This window comes from Schistocerca americana, chromosome 8 (assembly GCF_021461395.2).
Source record: "Schistocerca americana isolate TAMUIC-IGC-003095 chromosome 8, iqSchAmer2.1, whole genome shotgun sequence".
Lineage (NCBI taxonomy): Eukaryota > Metazoa > Arthropoda > Insecta > Orthoptera > Acrididae > Schistocerca > Schistocerca americana.
The window spans coordinates 256,594,422-256,616,090 of NC_060126.1; the positions used below are offsets into that span (position 1 = coordinate 256,594,422).

Below are 21,669 nucleotides of genomic sequence, written 5' to 3' on the forward strand. Positions count from 1 at the left end.
GCACTTGGTGCAGGGAGTGGCAACTGACCCTTAACTTAGACAAATGTAATGTATTGCGAATACATAGAAAGAAGGATCCTTTATTGTATGATTATATGATAGTGGAACAAACACTGGTAGCAGTTACTTCTGTAAAATATCTGGGAGTATGCGTGCGGAACGATTTGAAGTGGAATGATCATATAAAATTAATTGTTGGTAAGGCGGGTACCAGGTTGAGATTCATTGGGAGAGTGCTTAGAAAATGTAGTCCACCAACAAAGGAGGTGGCTTACAAAACTCGCGTTCGACCTATACTTGAGTATTGCTCATCAGTGTGGGATCCGTACCACATCGGGTTGACGGAGGAGATAGAGAAGATCCAAAGAAGAGCGGCGCGTTTCGTCACAGGGTTATTTGGTAACCGTGATAGCGTTACGGAGATGTTTAATAAACTCAAGTGCCAGACTCTGCAAGAGAGGCATTCTGCATCGCGGTGTAGCTTGCTCGCCAGGTTTCGAGTAGGTGCGTTTCTGGATGAGGTATCGAATATATTGCTTCCCCCTACTTATACCTCCCGAGGAGATCACGAATGTAAAATTAGAGAGATTAGAGCGCGCACGGAGTCTTTCAGACAGTCGTTCTTCCCGCGAACCATACGCGACTGGAACAGGAAAGGGAAGTAATGACAGTGGCACGTGAAGTGCCCTCCGCCACACACCGTTGGGTGGCTTGCGGAGTATAAATGTAGATGTAGATGTAGATGTAGAAATACCCAACGGTAAACACTTGCGCAAACCATAGCAGTGAAGTAGAATGAAATTTTCGCTCTACAGCTCTACTCCGTTTATAGCGGTCATCCACTGCAGTAGTAGCCCTTGGGTGGCCTGAGAGAGGCATGTCATCGACAGTTCCTGTCTCTCTGTATCTCCTCCATGTCCGAACAACACCACTCTGAAACTTCCTGGCAGATTAAAACTGTGTGCCGGACCGAGACTCGAACTCGGGACCTTTGTCTTTCGCGGGCAAGTGCTCTACCAGCTGAGCTACCCAAGCACAACTCACGCCCCGTCCTCACAGCTTTAATTCCGCCAGTACCTCGCTTCCTACCTTCCAAACTTCGTAGAAGCTCTCCTGCGAACCTTGAAGGAGAGCTTAAGCGAAGTTTGGAAGATAGGAAATGAGGTACTGGCGGAATTAAAGCTGTGAGGACGGGGCGTGAGTTGTGCTTAGCACTTGCCCTCGAAAGGCAAAGGTCCCGAGTTCGAGTCTCGGTCCGGCACACAGTTATAATCTGACAGGAAGTTTAATAGCAGTGAAGTTCACTTCGAACACAAAAACAGTTACAGAAGTTGGCGTAATGCCCCACCTGTAGTGCTTGGGGGAAAAAGGAAGATTTTAGGTTTCGTCGACGGCGAGGTCATTAACGACGGAGTGCAAGCTGAGACAAGGAAAGGACAGAGGAAGAAATCCGGTCATATCTCTTTAAAGAAATCATCGCAACACTCGTCTTCAGCGATTTACGGAAATCATGGTAAATCAAAATGTGGGTGGCGGGCTTTAACCGCCATCCTCCTGAGTGGATGTTTAGTATGTCGCCACTGCGCCTCCCTGCTCTGTTACTTCGCCAGCAAGTGAAAGAATTTCACTTGTGGCTCGAATGCTCGAGCGCTGGAGGGCAGTTCTCTTCACGGACGAGTTCCCATTTTCTCTAGAAAGTAAGTCTCTGCGCGTACGGACCAGCGCAACCAGGTACGCCATATATTCACCCAGTTTCTTCAAAAAGAATACTGTGAGTGCTTAATTGTTCCATATTTGGGTGGCTTTTCTCCAATAATACGCTCTAAACTTCACGTGCTCTCGAAAGTAAGGTGGGAAGAAAGTAAAGAAAGAAGGTTATAAAGAAAGAAAGTAAGGGTGCCACTCCCCGCCGGTGACAAGATCATTAGAAAGGCGTTTCGAACGATACACCATTTCAATCCTTTCATTCTGTTTGCACAAGAAGAACGATAATGAGGCATTTGATAGTACGATGATACAGCATGTAACGAGACATCAAACGATTTATTATTACTACGGTATAAACGTCTCTCAACTTTCTCCAAACACGAGTGAAAATCTCATTCTCCAAACACATTCGTAACCTGACCTACCAGAGAATCTAATGCTGTACTAAAAGTGGCCGCTCAATTTATATACATTGGAATAAGCAACGAATTATTCACTCGCGTTGGTTAGCTCTTCAGCTACCTCATACGTGACACTGCTTTTCCACTAGATATCGCACACGTAAAGTGACTCTATATGAGTGATGTGAACAGTGGTTGACGATTCACAGGATTGTCTAGGACACCCTTTAAAACAGTTGTACAGACCGCGTCACTACTGTATGTAGACAGTCTAAATATGAGGCGTACATAAAAATACGAAACCAAACAGTAAAACTCATTCATATCGCATAGCTGTGACCCAGAAGTAGTGTAGTGGCCACCAAAAACACCCAATTATCAGCTGGGGCAGCGCTATACTGCGTGGTCAGAAATAGTCTGAAAAACTTGTAAGGGTGTTGCAGGGTAGGTTGCGCTGAGAAATATTTGTCAAGAAAAAAATTCGATATGTTGCACTATTTCAGAGACAATTAGCATTGAATTTAGCCAAACAGACCGCTGCGCGCAGTTTCAAACGGTCCGCCATATAAACTTACTGTCAGCTATTCTCGTAGCGTAGAAGATAGCGCGCGAGACTGCCCAGCCTTTGGCTCGGGTTCGTTCCTTACTACCGATCAATGTCCAGTTTTTGTATGATTCTCTTGTTCGGTTTTAAAAAATCAAACGAAGATGATTCCTGCCTCTGGCATGAATGCGTTTGGTGTCCTTAGGTTAGTTAGGTTTAAGTAGTTCTAAGTCTATGGGACTGGTGACCTCAGATGTTAAGTCCCATAGTGCTTAGAGCCATTTGAACCATTTTTCTAACAGCCTAGCAACCTTTGCAGAATGTCTCCACCTCGCACCGTCCGTAATAGCAATTGTGCTCTGCCATAGCAATGCAGTTCCTGTAACACGTATTCTTTCTTCGTTTCTTTTCAAATTATGGGTACGAAAATTTGCTCTGAGATAGATGAAAATATTTTTCGTGGTACGAGATACCTTTTGCGCGTTAATTTTGAATTTCTCATTATAGTGATTAATTTTTAAAGTAATCTATAGCATCGACGTTTATATTCTTCAGTACATTTTCGTATGTAGAATGAATGCTTTGTTTCAAAAGGGCTGCCAGTACAGTTTTTATTGAAATTGAGTGAAAAAGTGTTCTTAGAATCATCATCCGAGGACAAAAATTTGATTCATATTCCTTGCCCGTTCTACATTCATTCACCAACATGCAAATGTTTCTTTTGTGGAATATCCATCTCTAAAGCCAGCTTGCTCCCCTACCTTCCTTAAATCTAAATTTTTCGTGGGTGGTTTGTTGAATATCTTTTACTTTGCGGAGAGGGAGCTATTGAATCTATAGCTTTGCAATACTTCCTGCCGGATGTAGTTTGTGCGTCGGACCAGCTTCATTCCAACAGTGCCTCTTTCCTACGTTGTAAACTTTACGCCGGCCAGAGTGGCCGAGCGGTTCTAGGCTCTACAGTCTGGAACCGCGCCAACGGCTACGGTCGCAGGTTCGAATCCTGCCTCGGGCATGGACGTGTGTGATGTCCTTAGGTTAGTTAGGTTTAAGTAGTTCTAAGTTCTAGGGGACTGATGACCACAGCAGTTAAGTCCCATAGTGCTCAGAGCCATTTTGTAAACTTCACAGACGCTCTCTGAATACCTGGAGAGACTAGCGCTGCTGCAACGCCACGGCCTGGGGGATTGCTTCCACAATGATTTTTTCACTCTGTAGCACAACGCCCGTTGTTTTGAAACTGCGTGGCAGATTAAAACTGCGTGCGAGACCGGAACTCGAATGTGGAACCCTGCGTATTTACGCTTTTTGTTGTTGTTTTTCTGTTTATTTAATTAAACTAGCTTAGCCCCTGCTGCTTTGCTCGCGTGGACTGTACAGTCTGCACACATCTCTTTGTTTACTTTGTTTTTTGGCCTCTAATTTTATTTTTACGATGTTCACAAACTGCAACATCGTCTAAGTTTTCACTATAATTAAGGCCATAGAAGCAGGGCCTGTTCCGAATCCTCTTCTGACCAAACAGCGACTCTAGTATTTATAAATCCTTCCTTTTGAGTTCTAATGGTGATGTATCCATAAAAACTTTCATTCCCCCACATAACTTTTTCAGAGATCAAATACCAAGATGTATAGATTTAGCTTCAAATACGTTTAAAACTTGAGGAAATATTTTCATAAAAATTTCCATCCACTATTTCACCCCCTCAAGGGTTGAATTTCCAAAAATGCTGAAACACGTATTACTTACCTCTGACCGAGAAGTCAAATTCAAAATTTAAGGTTTTAGTTCAAAAATGCTTTCGTAATGAAATATTTCCATAAAAATCCTAATTCCCTATTTTACCCCACTATTGCTTCAGTGTCCATAAACAATGAAACATGTATTCTCTATTTCTAACCGAGAAGCAAAATACGAATTTCTTTAGGTTCAGCTGTGAACCATCTTCAAAATGTAATATCATCATAAAAATTTTCATCCACTATTTCATCCCCTTAGTGGACGAATGTCCAGAAATACTAGAACATGTATTTTCTTTATTCCTAACCTACAAGTCAAATACAGATTTTTATAGTCGTAGCATTATAAATGGTTTAGTAGTTCTTTAATATTGTTTTATTTTTTTAAAAAACTTTCACCCACTATTTTGCCACCACAGAGATTAAATTTCCAAAAACGCTGAAACATGTATTTCTTCAATTGTGGCCGAGAAACAAAATACCAATTTTCGTAGTTCAAAATTCAAAACTGCCTTAATAGTAAGATTTTTCAAAAAACTTTTCATCCCATATTTCATCCCCTTGGGGTGGAATTTCAGAAAATCCCTTCTTACACGAAGATCAGGACCATCTCCAAATTTTCAGCTTGCTGTCCTTAGCGGTTTAGACTGGGTGTTGATGAATTAGTTAGTCAGAAAATGTCCTTTTGTATATAGAGACACTTCATTCAATCAAAGTGAAGTAGTGATAACAGATTATATGATTTTCTGCAACAGTTTTCATAATCTGGTCAATAATGAAATGAGACCTTGGCTGTTCTTTGATTGGCGGGTCGTAAATGTGAACTCAGATTGCACAAGTCAGTCTCGCATCTCCCCAAAATGTACTTTGGACCATAAAAATTGGCGAATACAAATCTTTCTATCACAACTCGTGCCTTCTTCTGTTCAATGTTCAAACGTTTCGGTGTACACTTTGCCGAAAGAGTCCTTAATTTTAGGATTTTGTCACTAGTGAAAGTATAACGCTCCCATGGAGCATCCAGCGTTTCGGCTCCCTTTATGGCCGATATTCGCCGTTCCCCAAGAATCAGCTTATTGACTGCATCGCTCGTTGCTGGATGTGCTGATGGTGTGCGGTGCTGACTGCAGAATTCATTTTCGACTATGGTAGCCCAATCCCGAAAACAGACTCCCAGTTTCGGCAGTGCTGTAGCATGGACACTAACGTGTGTGACACCTCAGAGTGAATCTTCTTTGCAGTTTTTTTCTAGACTAGCAAAAACTTTACGATGTCATGGAACTCCAAATATGTAATACCTTCTTTTTAATTTATTGCCGTTTGAAACGTGCTCATACAACAACCTCAACACTGGAAATGTTATACTACAGTTTGTTCTAACAGTGAGGAGAACACATTTGTTTAAGTCGGATCACGGTAAGGAGTTATGTAGGCTTAGCAAAGGACCGATTCCGACACAGCCGGCCGGAGTGGCCGAGCGGTTAAGGCGCTACAGTCTGGAACCGCACGACCGCTAGGTCGCAGGTTCGAATCCTGCCTCGGGCATGGATGTGTGTGATGTCCTTAGGATAGTTAGGTTTAAGTAGTTCTAAGTTCTAGGGGACTTATGACCACAGCAGTTGAGTCCCATAGTGCTCAGAGCCATTTGAAACATTTTTGATTCCGACACAAAATGTATTTTACATCAATAGTATACCGAAATTAGTAGAAAATTCAAAAATATAACACATCATACACGTAGTTATTATGCTATAAAAATCCTACTGGTAACACAATAAAAAGTGATAAATGGTCGTTGGTACACATTTGGGTATTACAAGTTCAATTCATTTTAGGAGTATGTAACTAAATTAACACTAAGATGTTCATTTGTGTGCCCTATAAGAATTGTTTCGAAAACAGCGGACACAGAGTCGAATAACTGTGCTTGTCTAGAAGTACCAGCTAGACAGAACATGAAAACATTATAGAAGAACAAAATTTTACAAACATACATATAGGTATACTAATATTCAGACACATCGATGTACTGCTAAGCATCACATGGGGGTATAGTCAGGTAAACTGTGATCTGATCTTCCCCTGACATTCTTATTACCAAGAGCGTCAGATCAGCGTGATAGGGAGCTACATCTGGATGTTGATACTGTTGACGAACTCATATAGTACTTTATACAGGTTGCTGTATCGTTGGATGTTAACAAGGTTTGGAGCCTGCTTGGGAAGCGATGGCCAAGAGCCTGAAGACTACGTGATCCGAGGACATTGTAGGAAGACGCTCGGATCTTCTTCATCTCCGCAAACACACAGAGGGGTGGCGCTTAGTTTTAGCCGACAGGGATGTTTGTTGAACTTCCAATGATTAAATTTCAGCCTTGCTATAACTGTCGTGAAGTTTCTCGATGTTTGTGTCTCATTATGCCGTGGTACCCTTGGAACTGTGGGACGAATTAATGCACACTGACTTCCTTCGATTTTAGACGTCGTCGACCAGACCTCTTGTCAGTCCGACGACGACCGCTTTCTGAGCGAGGGTATCATATCTGTGGGAGTGAGTTTGTCATATTTAGTAGCGTCATGCAGAGATGCCTTCTTTGATAGGACACGTTGTTCATTTCCATGTATCCCAGAGTGGCCTTTCATCAATACCATCACGATCTTGCGGTAGCTTCTCTACACACAAAATAGATGTGGTATTTACTCGCCCCCTGTTACGTCCTACTTGAAATTAGGAATACCTTTAAGTACAGAAAACATGTGCTATTTGAAAATTTACATCAGTCTTCCACATAGTACTAAGTACATTTTTCCGTTCCAATTCGCGCTCGTGCGTGCTCATGTGTAAGTGTCACATAGTACTCTATAGTAGGCAGTACTCGTTACGGTTAAAAACAAAGGGAAATATCAAAATTATTAATGCGACCGCTAATTCTACCACTGTCACTATCCGTACTACTACTAATACTGTAACTACACACATCTACATATACCGTTTTTATTTCTGTTACTGTTATGATGAGTAATGGCAGAAAACGCCCTCTTTCTACCGTACTAACTGGTACTATCAGCCGTTTAACAATTTTTGCACCAGAGATTCCTCACAATCAGTCACTGGACCCTGGTCCATACGTGCACTGCCGAATCCACGGGCAATACAAAGGGCACTGGGGAATTATCTGGATTTCTATGTAACTATATAGTTGTTGTGTTCACATTCCTCTCCTTCGCCCCCTGGCTGCAGGGGACATTCCCCTTGGGTACGGTGCAATGTCTAATGTGGGCCGTCACCGCTGACATCCGTGCTATTCTAGTAATCCAGAGGAAGGCATACTGGTTCAAACGACTACGTGTCTCCCACGCCATTTTGGGTACTGCGTCGACAATATTGTCGGGGGTCTGCCAGGATCACTCACGTTGTAGAATCTCCTTAACATCTGGTGTTCTATTATGAGACAGTTGTTCCCTTTCTATATTTATCCTGGATTACAGCTATCAGGCCTTCTTTTACATCTAACCAGGTATTCTACATATTTCGCCTTACGTTCGTTACGATATACATGCAGAGTGTCCCAGGAGCAATTGTCAATATTTAATTATATGAAATGGACGATCATTCGAAGCAAAAAATTACAGTAAACATGGGCTCTAAAATGCATACCTTAAGACACATGAGCACTACTTCATCTTCAATACTGCGAAAACTGTCTTTTGTGCTACAAACTATTTGCTTCCCAAATTTTGGAAGAAGGTAGTATGGACCAAAACAACATAAAAATGTCCAGTAAACATGGGGCAGAAAGCGCATGCCCTAAGAGCGATGAGCACTTGTTCATCTGCGCTACTGCGAAACACATCTTTTCTACTGGACAGGTCCTACCTTTTCCCAAAATGTGGAAAGCAAATAGCTTTCATTATAAGAGGTCTGTTTCACTGTGTCCAGGATAAACAAGTGCTCATGAGCTTTAGCGCCCGTGCTTACTAGAATTTGTTGCTTTGAGATATCATTCCTGTCATCGCCCTGAATTCTGACCATTCCTCCTTGGACATCCTGCGTAATAACAGGTTTCACATCTAAGGTGGAATCTTACATTTAGAAATAACTACGATGTTGTAGTGTAAAAACAGCAACAGTGGAAAAAAATATAATTTATTTAAGTACATGGAAACTAGAACAAAAACATTACAGTAAAGTAGGTTTTAATTCAGGTCACTGGCAGCAATGGACGTGACGGAAGAGTTGGAAGAATTGACAGAAGTATAATTTTGATGTTGTTGTTGTTGTGGTCTTCAGTCCTGAGACTGGTTTGATGCAGCTCTCCATGCTATTCTATTCTGTGCAAGCCTCTTCATCTCCCAGTACCTGCTGCAGCCTACATCCTTCTAAATCTGCTTAGTGTATTCATCTCTTGGTCTCCCTCTACGATTTTTACCCTCCATGCTGCCCTCCAGTACTAAATTGGTGATCCCTTGATGCCTCAGAACATGTCCTACCAACCGATCCCTTCTTCTAGTCATGTTGTGCCACAAACTCCTCTTCTCCCCCATTCTATTCAATACTTCCTCATTACTTATGTGATCTACCCATCTAATATTCAGCATTCTTCTGTAGCACCACATTTCGAAAGCTTCTATTCCCTTCTTTTCCAAACTAGTTATCGTTCATGTTTCACTTCCATACATGGTTACACTCCATACAAATACTTTCAGAAACGACTTCCTGACACTTAAATCAATACTGGATGTTAACAAATTTCTCTTCTTCAGAAACGCGCCATTGCCAGTCTACATTTTATATCCTCTCTACTTCGACCATCATCAGTTATTTTGCTCCCCGAATAGCAAAAATCCTTTACTACTTTAAGTGTCTCATTTCCTAATCTAATTCCCGCAGCATCAACCGACTCAATTCTCATAAGACTCAAGTAATGTAAGGCGGGAAGAAAGCGACGTGTCTGGTTGAGCAACGAATAGGAATCGAAGAGTAACTGGGAGAAAAGGGAAACATTATATTTACTGTTCCACAGATAGACACTGGCCGAGATATTTTTGGGTGGGGGGAGGGGTAAGAATTGTGAGACTTATAATAGGCAGTGCTTCAATTTCTTCTTGAATACGATATGATACAGAATTAAGCCTAGAGTGCAGCGTAAGGGTACCTTTTTCCAGAGGCGGATGGCAACAACACGGAAGGAAGTGAGATGATTGGTTCTTATCTCTGGTGTGGTATACTGGCGTGCATACACAGTAAAGAGCCAAAGAAGTAGGCATAGTATATCATGATTATGTTACTGGTCTGGCCGCAGCTATCCGAACTGGGAGAATAAAGGACTGACATTCTCAAACTGACAATGTTCCAAATGTAACGCTCACAGGCATTCATGGTTAGCTCAAACAGACGACGGCGCCCTAAAAGGTAATGCCTTCGAATTTTTTTGTGAATATTTCTTAAAATTAAAAAAAAAATTATTAACACGCTAAATCTTTATTTTTCATGTCTACATATTTATTTCTCAACATGGCAACTCTGACCTCGAACACATTTCTCCCAAAGAGAAAGCAGTTTATTAATTCTTTGACTTTGTTGACAGAGCCACAACCTCACCTCCGCTTTCACCGCTGCATAACTATGACAGTGAAGCTCTCGAAGGTGTTCTTTAAGTTTTGGAAACGAATTAAATTCGGATGGAGCCGTATCGGTACGGCATGGTGGATGATCGATGACAGTGAAGTAATTCGTTACATTGTTGCAGATGTCGCAGCGCTTGTGTGCGGTCTGACATCGGCATGATGAAGGAGAGGAAGCTCCATGAGTGAACGCACTATTCGAATTCGTGGTTTCAGTTTTCTACGATTAGAAACTTGACTGATGTTTTTTAAGCTCGAATATACACTCCTGGAAATTGAAATAAGAACACCGTGAATTCATTGTCCCAGGAAGGGGAAACTTTATTGACACATTCCTGGGGTCAGATACATCACATGATCACACTGACAGAACCACAGGCACATAGACACAGGCAACAGAGCATGCACAATGTCGGCACTAGTACAGTGTATATCCACCTTTCGCAGCAATGCAGGCTGCTATTCTCCCATGGAGACGATCGTAGAGATGCTGGATGTAGTCCTGTGGAACGGCTTGCCATGCCATTTCCACCTGGCGCCTCAGTTGGACCAGCGTTCGTGCTGGACGTGCAGACCGCGTGAGACGACGCTTCATCCAGTCCCAAACATGCTCAATGGGGGACAGATCCGGAGATCTTGCTGGCCAGGGTAGTTGACTTACACCTTCTAGAGCACGTTGGGTGGCACGGGATACATGCGGACGTGCATTGTCCTGTTGGAACAGCAAGTTCCCTTACCGGTCTAGGAATGGTAGAACGATGGGTTCGATGACGGTTTGGATGTACCGTGCACTATTCAGTGTCCCCTCGACGATCACCAGTGGTGTACGGCCAGTGTAGGAGATCGCTCCCCACACCATGATGCCGGGTGTTGGCCCTGTGTGCCTCGGTCGTATGCAGTCCTGATTGTGGCGCTCACCTGCACGGCGCCAAACACGCGTACGACCATCATTGGCACCAAGGCAGAAGCGACTCTCATCGCTGAAGACGACACGTCTCCATTCGTCCCTCCATTCACGCCTGTCGCGACACCACTGGAGGCGGGCTGCACGATGTTGGGGCGTGAGCGGATGACGGCCTAACGGTGTGCGGGACAGTAGCCCAGCTTCATGGAGACGGTTGCGAATGGTCCTCGCCGATACCCCAGGAGCAACAGTGTCCCTAATTTGCTAGGAAGTGGCGGTGCGGTCCCCTACGGCACTGCGTAGGATTCTACGGTCTTGGCGTGCATCCGTGCGTCGTTGCGGTCCGGTCCCAGGTCGACGGGCACGTGCACCTTCCGCCGACCACTGGCGACAACATCGATGTACTGTGGAGACCTCACGCCCCACGTGTTGAGCAATTCGGTGGTACGTCCACCCGGCCTCCCGCATGCCCACTATACGCCCTCGCTCAAAGTCCGTCAACTGCACATACGGTTCACGTCCACGCTGTCACGGCATGCTACCAGTGTTAAAGACTGCGATGAAGCTCCGTATGCCACGGCAAACTGGCTGACACTGACGGCGGCGGTGCACAAATGCTGCGCAGCTAGCGCCATTCGACGGCCAACACCGCGGTTCCTGGTGTGTCCGCTGTGCCGTGCGTGTGATCATTGCTTGTACAGCCCTCTCGCAGTGTCCGGAGCAAGTATGGTGGGTCTGACACACCGGTGTCAATGTGTTCTTTTTTCCATTTCCAGGAGTGTAGTTAAGCTACCCCCCGCTATGTTGCACGCCACAGTTCGGATCGCTCTAACGACGTAGGGTTGTAGCTAGCGTTAGCGAAGAGGGGAAGTCGACCGAATATAGAGAACAGGGCAAAAAACTGCGAGGCGTTACTTTTCAGCACCTCCTCGTATTACATCGCAATAGTGCAAGTTCGGCAGAAGAAATGATTGCACAAGTTTATGTTTCACGCCCTGTGGAAAGAGATTTCGAAACTTCTGGAGGGCATAGCGGCAAGCAGATGTTTTCCTACACGTGGAAACAATATATTCTGCCCCGTTTATGCGCTCATCCAAAGCTACAACCAAGTTTCTCACATTTTTCCTGATATGGTATTGGCGTGGCGTACTCTCAAGAAAAATTGAAGGCAAATTTTGTTGTAACGCACACCTGCGTCTATATATATATATATATATATACTCAACAATCACCCTACGGTGTGTAGTAAAGGGTACTTCTGGTAGTGCTGTCTTTAGCCCCCCTTAGCTGTTCTATTCAGGAATGGCGCGTGTTAAGGAAGATTGTTGGTGAAGCTATATTTGAGATCTAATTTTTTCTGATATTTGAACCGTTGTCAATTCGCGAGACGTATCAGGTACTAAGTGACATGTTTCTGATAAGCCTGGGGCAGTTTACAGAAATATCACACAAGTTTTAGGTGAGCGGGCGTAGGTATGACAGAGATTTTGCAATTACAGAGAAATAAAGAAAGGTAAGCAAGGCCTTTGTTCTACAAAATCTCTATTTATATTCGCTGTAATTCCAGTGGCTTCTTTGATTTTAAAGATAGTGCTGAAATAGCGCACGATAAATGTGCCTCACATTCGTCCACGTCAAACAGCTATTAAAATTCTTTCTCTGAAACAGAAGGATAGAAAAATGTGAATGTATTCAAAAGAAGAAAGACCATGGTGATAATCCCATGCGTGCTGGACCTGGAAGACCATTCATGTTTATCAGCTGCGAAACAGAAAGACTCGTTGATGACGTTGCCATTTCTTCTTCAACAGCACACTCAGTTCTACAGTAAACATTGCAAAATTTGATCTCAAGAACGGAGTTGTGTAAGAAACCGAAGTCAATACTGATTTCTTTTTCTTGAGTTTAAATTTGCTCTTCTCTTGAAAAAAATTCAAAATATTTGAGAAATGGTTTATGGCTACTGTTCTACCAGTTAAAATATTACTGCTCTGTATGTACTTGTATTACCACAAAGATGACGTACTGCCTACCAGTTAAAATATTACTGCTGTGTATGTACTTGTATTACCACAAGGAGGACGTACTGCCTTAGTATTAATGACACTTCAAACAAAAACCTACTTATTGGCACCTAAACATTTCTTAATAAATTATTTATTTTCTAAATTTCATAATTTTTTCAATGACTAAGTGACTAGAATAATTCTGTGGTATCAGAATATCTTCTCAGTCTTTTGGATGCGTGAAAGTTATATACAAAGAGACATACATCGTTTCTGGATTCTCCTGACCCATGTCAGTTTTGGTACGTAGAACGTTTCATACTTCCATTCTTTAAACGCTCTCGTAATTTCAGTCTCTCCGTGACACACAACGCCTATCTGCCACTGGAGTTAGTTTAGCGCCTCAGTAATGCATGCGCGCAGAGGAAACGGTCATGTGACGAAACGTGCCACTCTTCGTTGGATCTCCTCTATTTCTTCCGTTTATCCTTCTTTGTAAGGGAAACTAAAACTTTGTGTTCTGCCTTACGGCAGGTCTTGTCATGGGGGAATACACGTCAGAGAGGTCCACCGCATGAGCGTCTAGGGAAGTGATTCCAGTGGTATTTTCCCGTTGCCTTCCACTGATGATAATGATGAAATGATAATGAGGACAACACAACACCCAGTCCCTGAGCGAAGAAAATCTCCGACCTAGCCGGGAATCGAATCTTGGCGTGACAGACCGCCGCGCTGATCATTCAGCTATCGGGGCGGACTTCGTAAGGGATATAGGCTGAAAAATTACACTCTATAAACGGTGGTTTTTTAATATGGTTAGCTATTTCTTTCGTGTATGAATTACGTTACCTCAATATTCTCCAAATCATCACAGCTTGACATCTGAATTTCCTGCTACTTCTTTTATATTATCGTTTCACTTTAGGACGCTGAGGATGGCAACTTCTAAGAATTTTTCTGTAGTTACTGTTTCCAGTGATTTGTTTCCAATAGTGTCATCGAACAGAAGTGAACATTTTCGCCTGTTCATGAGCAGTCGTAACATTTATTTACGTCCATGGCATATTTCCAGTCCCTCCACGAATCGTTGATCCTCTGCAGGTCTTCATACGCTTCGCTACTGTCTCTGGCATTGCAACACCAACAGTGTCCACGAATAGCCTCCAACAGTCTCCGAAGGTACGCGTTAAGTCATTAATATAAAGTGTAAACAGTAACAGCCTTATATATCTTTCGATCTTGTTCCGTTAACAATCTATCCAATCACAAATCTGGTCCAATACTCGGTGAGATCGTATTTTGTTTAATAATCATCAATACGGAACAGTAATGAATGCCTTCCGGAAGTGAACAAGAGGGCATCAACCTAAGATCATTTATCTATGGTGCTCTGGATCTCAAGAACGAATAGAGCGGAACGAGTTTCGCAAGATCTCTGTTTGCAGGATCTGTATTGATTGATAGTTTACTTGTGATAGCTGATATTTCCGATCTGTAGTACCGTCACATTGCATGCACCTAACACTTATTCCATGATTCTACACCACATTAGCGTCAGCAATACAGACCTATAGTTACGAGCGTCAGAACAACGATACTTCTCGAAAACGGTACCCTTCGTTGCCCCAGCGACATATGGTAAACAACCGCTAGTTCTTTCGCATAATCTCCGCGAAGTCTCACATTTGGACAAAAGTGTCCGAACACGCCCTCTGTATTACGAAATTGACCACCAGATGTCACGACACGCGGATCTTACAGTATAAAATGAGGGGAGGAGTATTGTGTTCTCAGTAGGGAAACAGCAGCACCAGTTTGGGTAGCTCAGAAAGGTGGACTATTCATTGGATATCACCTAAGCAACAAATCCACCAGGGAGATTTCAGCCCTTAAAAGCTGGCCCAGTCGACTTGTGGTGTGACTGTGATGAGGAAACGTAAAGGAGCAACCACTACTAAATCGAGACCAGGCAGACCTTCCGTACTGACTGCAGGAATCGTTGAGCACTACAAAGTGTGGTTCTAAAAATTCGCAAGAAATCAGGATAAACCACATACTCCTCCAGTCAATGCTGAGCGATGCTCAATGTGGTGGAAAGAGTAACGCCACAAGAGCATGAGTCATTGCGGCGGCGCGGTTCTTACCGTCCCTTTACGACGAACCTGCAACTACCTGTGAACATCAGTAGGGAAGCCGAGCGAAACCTACTGTACTTCGACGTGAACCAGGCTGCAATTAAAGTCACTAATCTACTTTTCGGGAGAAAGTTTTCACACGAAATGAAAGGCTGGAAATTTTGTCCTCAATTAATATATTCTGAAACTTAGGTGAACAAGTATCACTGCCAAGCCCGTGCTAGTCTTAACACAGTCACTCACAATCTCTTTCATTCACGTTAGCAAGTTTATGGTGTTGCATTTCCCGAAAACGTAATAGCTACAAAGATACTGATTTTTTGATTGAGAATGCTCGCCAAATATTAAGTCTGTCGGTACCTAATGCATCACAGTTTTTATCCACCGACCTGCTCAATACGCCACGCGGAATATAGGTCTTTTATCGTCACAAAATTCACTTAAAAATTCCGAAATTTCTACACGCCAATCGGAATAATTATGCCGTCACTTCATCACACTTTTGATGTATGAAACACTGCTAGATCGGGCAACTTATCGCTTCCATCGGAACTACTACTACACACGTCCGAACTGTTTCATGGATAGGCTCCCACTCTTCTGTTGAATACTCTTTCTCTACCAGCAGAGAAAGGCGCGCGAAGAATATTGCTTTACCATTGGTCAGTTTACTCAACAGCCAATAGCAAAACAACATTCTCCCGCGTCAGTCCGCGCTTTTCATCAATAACCAATCGCAAAACAGTAAACCTAACGACTGCACTTTTTACCGACGTAATTATCTAATATGCTGAAGTTTTGCTTATGCATAAAGTTATTTACTATTGTTAGTTATACCTGAATTAACTTTCCCTTTACCATCAACTTACTTTACAAATCTGTTCTACAAAAATCCCCTTTGTCCATATCCATACTTCTTCGAAATATTCCCACACTAAATCCTACTACATAACTCGTTAAACAACTATCTTCATAATTACCTTAAACCACACTCACGCATCATTCATACTGCTAAAACACATTTATAACATTTTACATTCGCAAAAAGACACAAAAACACTTTATGAATATACTAGAACAGTTTATGAAAAACATTCTATTACTTTACTGCACTCAAGTGGGCACAATCGAAACTAAAATCACAGTCCCTCTATCCAATATTGTCCTCTATCGGCTGATACATAAACTACGTGCGCGTCCAGTCTCGCGTCACCATCCGTCACTATCCAGCTCTGAGACACATCTTCCACTTAACCGCCTCCAAGGCAGGACCGTTATATGGCGCTACGCCTCATGATATGGAATGATGAATCATGCAATACACTGCAGCAGTCCGATACAAGGGTTTGTGCTTGGCGAATGTCTGAGAACGTTAGCTATCTTCATAGGTAGTGCCAATAGTGGAGGACAGAGGAGGTACTATTTCTGTATTGGGTGTTTCTCGTGGTTAGGGCTGGAAGGACATAAACATGTTTTACAGCATTTGTACAGAGTACAGTAAAGAAACAGTTAATAGGCATTGAGTGTATCATCATTAAATTGCACCCTGTCATAAAGTAGGATTGGTGAAACCAGGGTTTGTTGATACTAACAGTTCGGGCCAGATTCCAAACCTGAACTCAATGGAACACCTTTGGGATGCGTTAGAACGTCGTCTTCGCTCCACACTGCAGTTTACGATATCGCTACCTTCTCTGCTGTCAGCTCTTGAGAAAGAACAGGCTGCCATTGGTCCACAGATATCCAGTCACTTCAGCGAAAGTATCCGCAACAGTTTGTCACAAAGGCGAAGGGTGGACACCACTCATACTAATGCCCACCAATTAGTATCTGGTTACCTTTAATCAAATAGTGTCTGTGATCTGGTCCTATTATCTCTCCACTGTTGAAAAGTGTTCAAAAATGGTTCAAATGGCTCTGAGCACTATGGGACTTAACTTCTGAGGTCATCAGTCCCCTAGAACCTAGAACTACTTAAACCTAACTAACCTAAGGACATCACACACATCCATGCTCGAGGCAGGATTCGAACTTGCGACCGTAGCAGTCGCGCGGTTCCAGACTGTAGCGCCTAGAACCGCTCGGCCACTCCGGCCGGCTCAAAAGTGTTAGTAGATTCTCTAGTCACTTATCATTTGTCTGAATATCTGCCATTTCAGCGTTCATACGGTAACCTAATTACTTTTTTACGTGCCCTAGCATCAGACGTAATATCACGTGTGAGTGGTCGTGTTTGGTGCGTGCAGATGCAGAAGCCGCACGGGCTGGTGGCGGACCTGTGGCCGCTGATCCGCATGGTGCAGTACTCGGGCCACTGGATGCTCGAGTACAGCGGCGGCCTCACGGCCCTGCGCGCCATCTACAGCTCGGTCGTGTCCGTCCTGGTCGTGACGCAGTTCGCGCTCATGGCCGTCAACCTCATCCAGCGGTCCGGCGACGTCAACGAGCTGGCGGCCAACACCATCACGGTGCTCTTCTTCCTGCACCCCATCACCAAGTTCGCCTACTTCGCGGTGCGCTCCAAGGCCTTCTACCGCACGCTCGCCACATGGAACCAGTCCAACAACCACCCGCTGTTTGCAGAGTCACAGGTAGGAGGTCACTTGATCGGCTGCTCGTAACGCTTCTTTGACGAATCAAAATGAAAATCTTAGCTCGACCTAGCTTCTCATCTGTCGAATGAGTCTATTACTTAAGCCCTTTTTTGTTGGTGTTGTCCACAGCTAATTCATCATCTGATGGAGACACATGCCTTGTGAGAGGGATTGATACACAGGGTGTCCCAAAAAGAATGACCCGATTTTAAATAGAATTATTTGTTAGGATGAAGGCCTTAACACCAACAAATTGCGTACTAAATTACTCAGAAAAGACAGCAGTTCATAAAAATTCACCATAGATATTCAATATGTCCTCCACTGGCTGCACGGACGACATCTAGCCGATAGCCGAATTCATCCCAAATTGGCCGCCCGGACCTTTGCCTTTACAGAGGCATCCTATTTCTTCTAATTGTTTATGCCACCGTCGAATGTCTTTGCTGATGGTGGTTTAGCACGAAATCCAATATGAAACGCCGGCTGAACTACGATCACTGACTGAGTACGACTAAATTCAATAACACAATACGCCTTTTGTTGCGCGGACGGCATTTCGAATTTTTTCTGGAACTCTAGGCCATGCCGATTACATCTAGCGCTGTTTCAATTACCTAGTGACATTTGTCTCATTATTACAAGTTAAAATTGGATCATTCTTTTTGGGGCACCCTGTATTAAGTACTTGTACACCAGGAAAAAGTTAGTTTTCCACTGGAGCCATCAAAGAAATACTGCGTGACACCATCTTAACAACAAATTTCTTGTATAGTATAATGTACTCTTTGTGGGACTACCACAGCTGTTGCTTTCATTCCGCGCTGAATAAATCTGGTCCAGTTGTACTTGACAAATTTGGATGAAATAGTACACGCGACGTGGGTTTCGGGATGTAAATCCCATCTTCAGTGCTAGAAATAAACAAAGGAAACCTCACTGCACAAAATTAACTGAATGAAAAGTGTCCACACAAATGAACATCAAGCATACCTTGATTGCGTTCAAGAAAATCGTACCAGTCACGTAAAACAAACCAGAAAATTATTGACTAGAAAGAGAAATCCCTTGCGGGTGAGGCATGGAAAGATCCTTTTACTCAAACAGTAGCACATTAGGTAAACAGACCCTATACGAAAAAAACAGGAATGAATCAACAAATGAACACTCAGTGCCAGACTAACGTAACCTACGATCCAAGTGCGAACGGCCCGACATGTAGCATAAGCTGAAGACAGTAAAATTAAGGCATAAATGCCGTAGAATATCAGTTTGTGAACCTCAAAAGATGGTTACCTTGTAAGCCCCCAGCCCACCGCAAGTCGTTAACGCCCAGTAAGACTGGTGAGCAGACTGCATCGCGAGCCGCCTCGAGCCGTCTCAATATACGACGGTAATCCCAAAAGTAAGGTCTCCTATTTTTTTTTATAAGTACAGAACACTGTGTGGCAGTTGGTCACACTGTTATGAAGATTGCTTCACGCGCTGTGTGTAAACATGCGTACGCCGCGCTGAGGCGCTCAGTCTTGGCTTGGCAGCCGTTGAGAATGGAGCTCCCGTTGGATGTTACCGCCAAGCGCGAATTGCGCGCAGATATTCGGTTTTTAGCGCAAGGGTCACTGCGCCGATTGAAATCCATCGCCAATTGACGTAAGTGTATGGTGAGTCGTGCAAGGATGTCAAAAATGTTCGTAAGTCGTGTAGAGAGTTTGCAGCTGGTCCAACCGAAATTCACGACGAACAAAGGATCGGGAGACCGTCAATTTCTGAGGAGACAATGTTGAAGGTCGAGCAAAGCATGCGTGAAGATCGGCGGATTATCCTGGATGATCTCTGCACGTTTGTTCCTCAGGTTTCCCGAAGCACCGCTCACAGAATTTTAACGGAAACATTGAACTACCGGAAGGTGTGCGCAAGATGGGTGCCATGCATGCTGACTGAGGACGACATGAGGCAACGAGTTGATGCTTCTCGCGCATTTCTTCACCGCCTTGCAGCCGGACAGGACAACTTTGAGACCAAGCAACAATCATGGCAGTGGCGGTATCCTTCTTCGCCAAAGCCGCGGAAATTCAAACAAACACAGTCTGCCGGTAAAGTCATGACAACCGTTTTTTGGGATCGGAAAGGGGTATTGTTGATCGACTGTATGCCCACTGGGACCACAATTAACGCTGACAGGTACTGTGAGACTCTGAAAAGACTCAAACGGGCAATTCAGAACCGGAGAAGAGGACTGTTGAGCAAGGGTGTAGCACATTCTCCATGACAACGCTCGCCCACACATCGCTCGGCAAACCGTTGCTCTCCTGCAACAGTTTCAGTGGAACATAATCATCCACCCACCCTATAGCCCTGACTTGCCGCCCAGTGACTATCATCTGTTCTCCAGGTTAAAAGAACATTTGGCCGGAAAGCGATTCAGCTCCTACGACGAGGTGAAAGAAGAGGTTCATAACTTTCTGAACAGCATGGCGGCGAGCTGATATGACATGGGCGTACAAAAACTGCCACAGCGTCTACAAAAATGCATCGACAGAAATGGTGATTATGTCGAAAAATAGCTAAATGTTCAAGCTGTAAACTGATGTAAACCATTGTAGAAATAAACAGGTCTATGTACTTATAAAAAAAACAGGAGACCTTACTTTTGGGATTACCCTCGTACATATGTAATAGAGTGTCAGCCTCCAGAACTAACACCGAGGGCGTACGACTTTATCCAAACAAAGAATCTGTCAAATACAAATGGAGCAGATTTATTCATAATGAAAAAGATTCTTGCTGCATCAACTCTGCAGCAGCTGCCTAGAAACTGCAGTAGTTTATAAGAAAAACGCCTTTTGCATGCTGCACATTAATTTTTTTGTTTTATTTATACACCTACGCGCGTTTCGCTTTCTTGCCAGGCAACTTCAGTGAGTGGCTGGAATATTGCATGAGGTTTTCGTTGTTGCATATTGGTTATAGCTTTTAAAAGAGCTCATGGAAGTCTTTTGCAATAAAATGGAAATGCACTTAAAGGTGCACGTTTAATTATTTGAAAACCAAGCAGACTGTCATCACGTGGCAAACCGGTTTAAAGCAACCAATTTTTTGTAGCGTTACTGTGATTTCGTAACACAACTCTTTAACAGCCGTTTTCTGTGTCTACAGTACCATTTCTTTTGTAAGTGTAGCCGGCTTTCCTAGTTTTTGCTTTCACATGTTTTTGTTTGTTCAGGGAATGGACAGAAATATGGAAATACCTGGAGAAATGAACGCCTGAACATAAATGAGTGCTGGCCAAGCGTGCGGGTTACACTGTTGGATATGACCAGAAAAGGGTGGCAGTGCATTGTCCTGAATACGTTGCAAGTGTCAGTCGTGGTCACAACATCGTTCTGCATAGTTATGAGAGCATCGTGTAGCAGCGAAGTGAATTCGAACATAAACATATCCTTGGTGCTCGTATTGCTGTTGCTTCCAGGAAGCCGAAGTATCTGGTGTTTCAAGACACACAGTATACATGTTATATACCTATTACAGAGAAATAGTATAAACATCTTCCGCTATGTCAGAACCCGGATTAAAGTGTGCGTTGACTGATAGTGACAGACGGTCATTGTGGAGGGTCGCGACAAAAAGTAAGAGGACGTCAGCTGCAAAAATCCACTGCAGAGCCGAATGGTGCAGTCGCGAACACTGTCAGCACCAAAACTACATGGACGCAACTCCAGAAACAGAAATCTCTCGGCGAGCTGAAATTTCAAAACTGTTGATCAGTGATGCAAATTCCCGTAACAGGAAAACGTAGTGCCGAACGTATAGAAAATTTGTGTGACTGTGTGTGTGTGTGTGTGTGTGTGTGTGTGTGTGTGTGTGTGTGTGAGTAACTTTCCATTTTATTACAAAAAACATCCATGAACGATTTAAATATAACCATTGTGTGAGAACGAGAAAAATCATGTAATATTCCAGGACACCGAGGGAAGATGCCCTGTTAAAATGGCGAAACATGTCAATGTGAATAA

At 43.5% G+C, this 21,669-nt stretch overlaps 1 protein-coding gene across 2 annotated transcripts in view; it reads left to right on the forward strand.

The window, feature by feature from the left end:
- The window catches only part of LOC124545411 (odorant receptor coreceptor), a 348,578-nt gene that overhangs the window by 93,488 nt on the left and 233,421 nt on the right, over window positions 1-21,669 (forward strand). For both annotated transcript variants that reach the window (XM_047124328.1, XM_047124329.1), the window contains exon 2: window positions 17,309-17,653. In XM_047124328.1, the coding sequence (XP_046980284.1) occupies window positions 17,309-17,653 (345 nt within the window). The remainder of the gene's footprint in view (window positions 1-17,308; window positions 17,654-21,669) is intronic.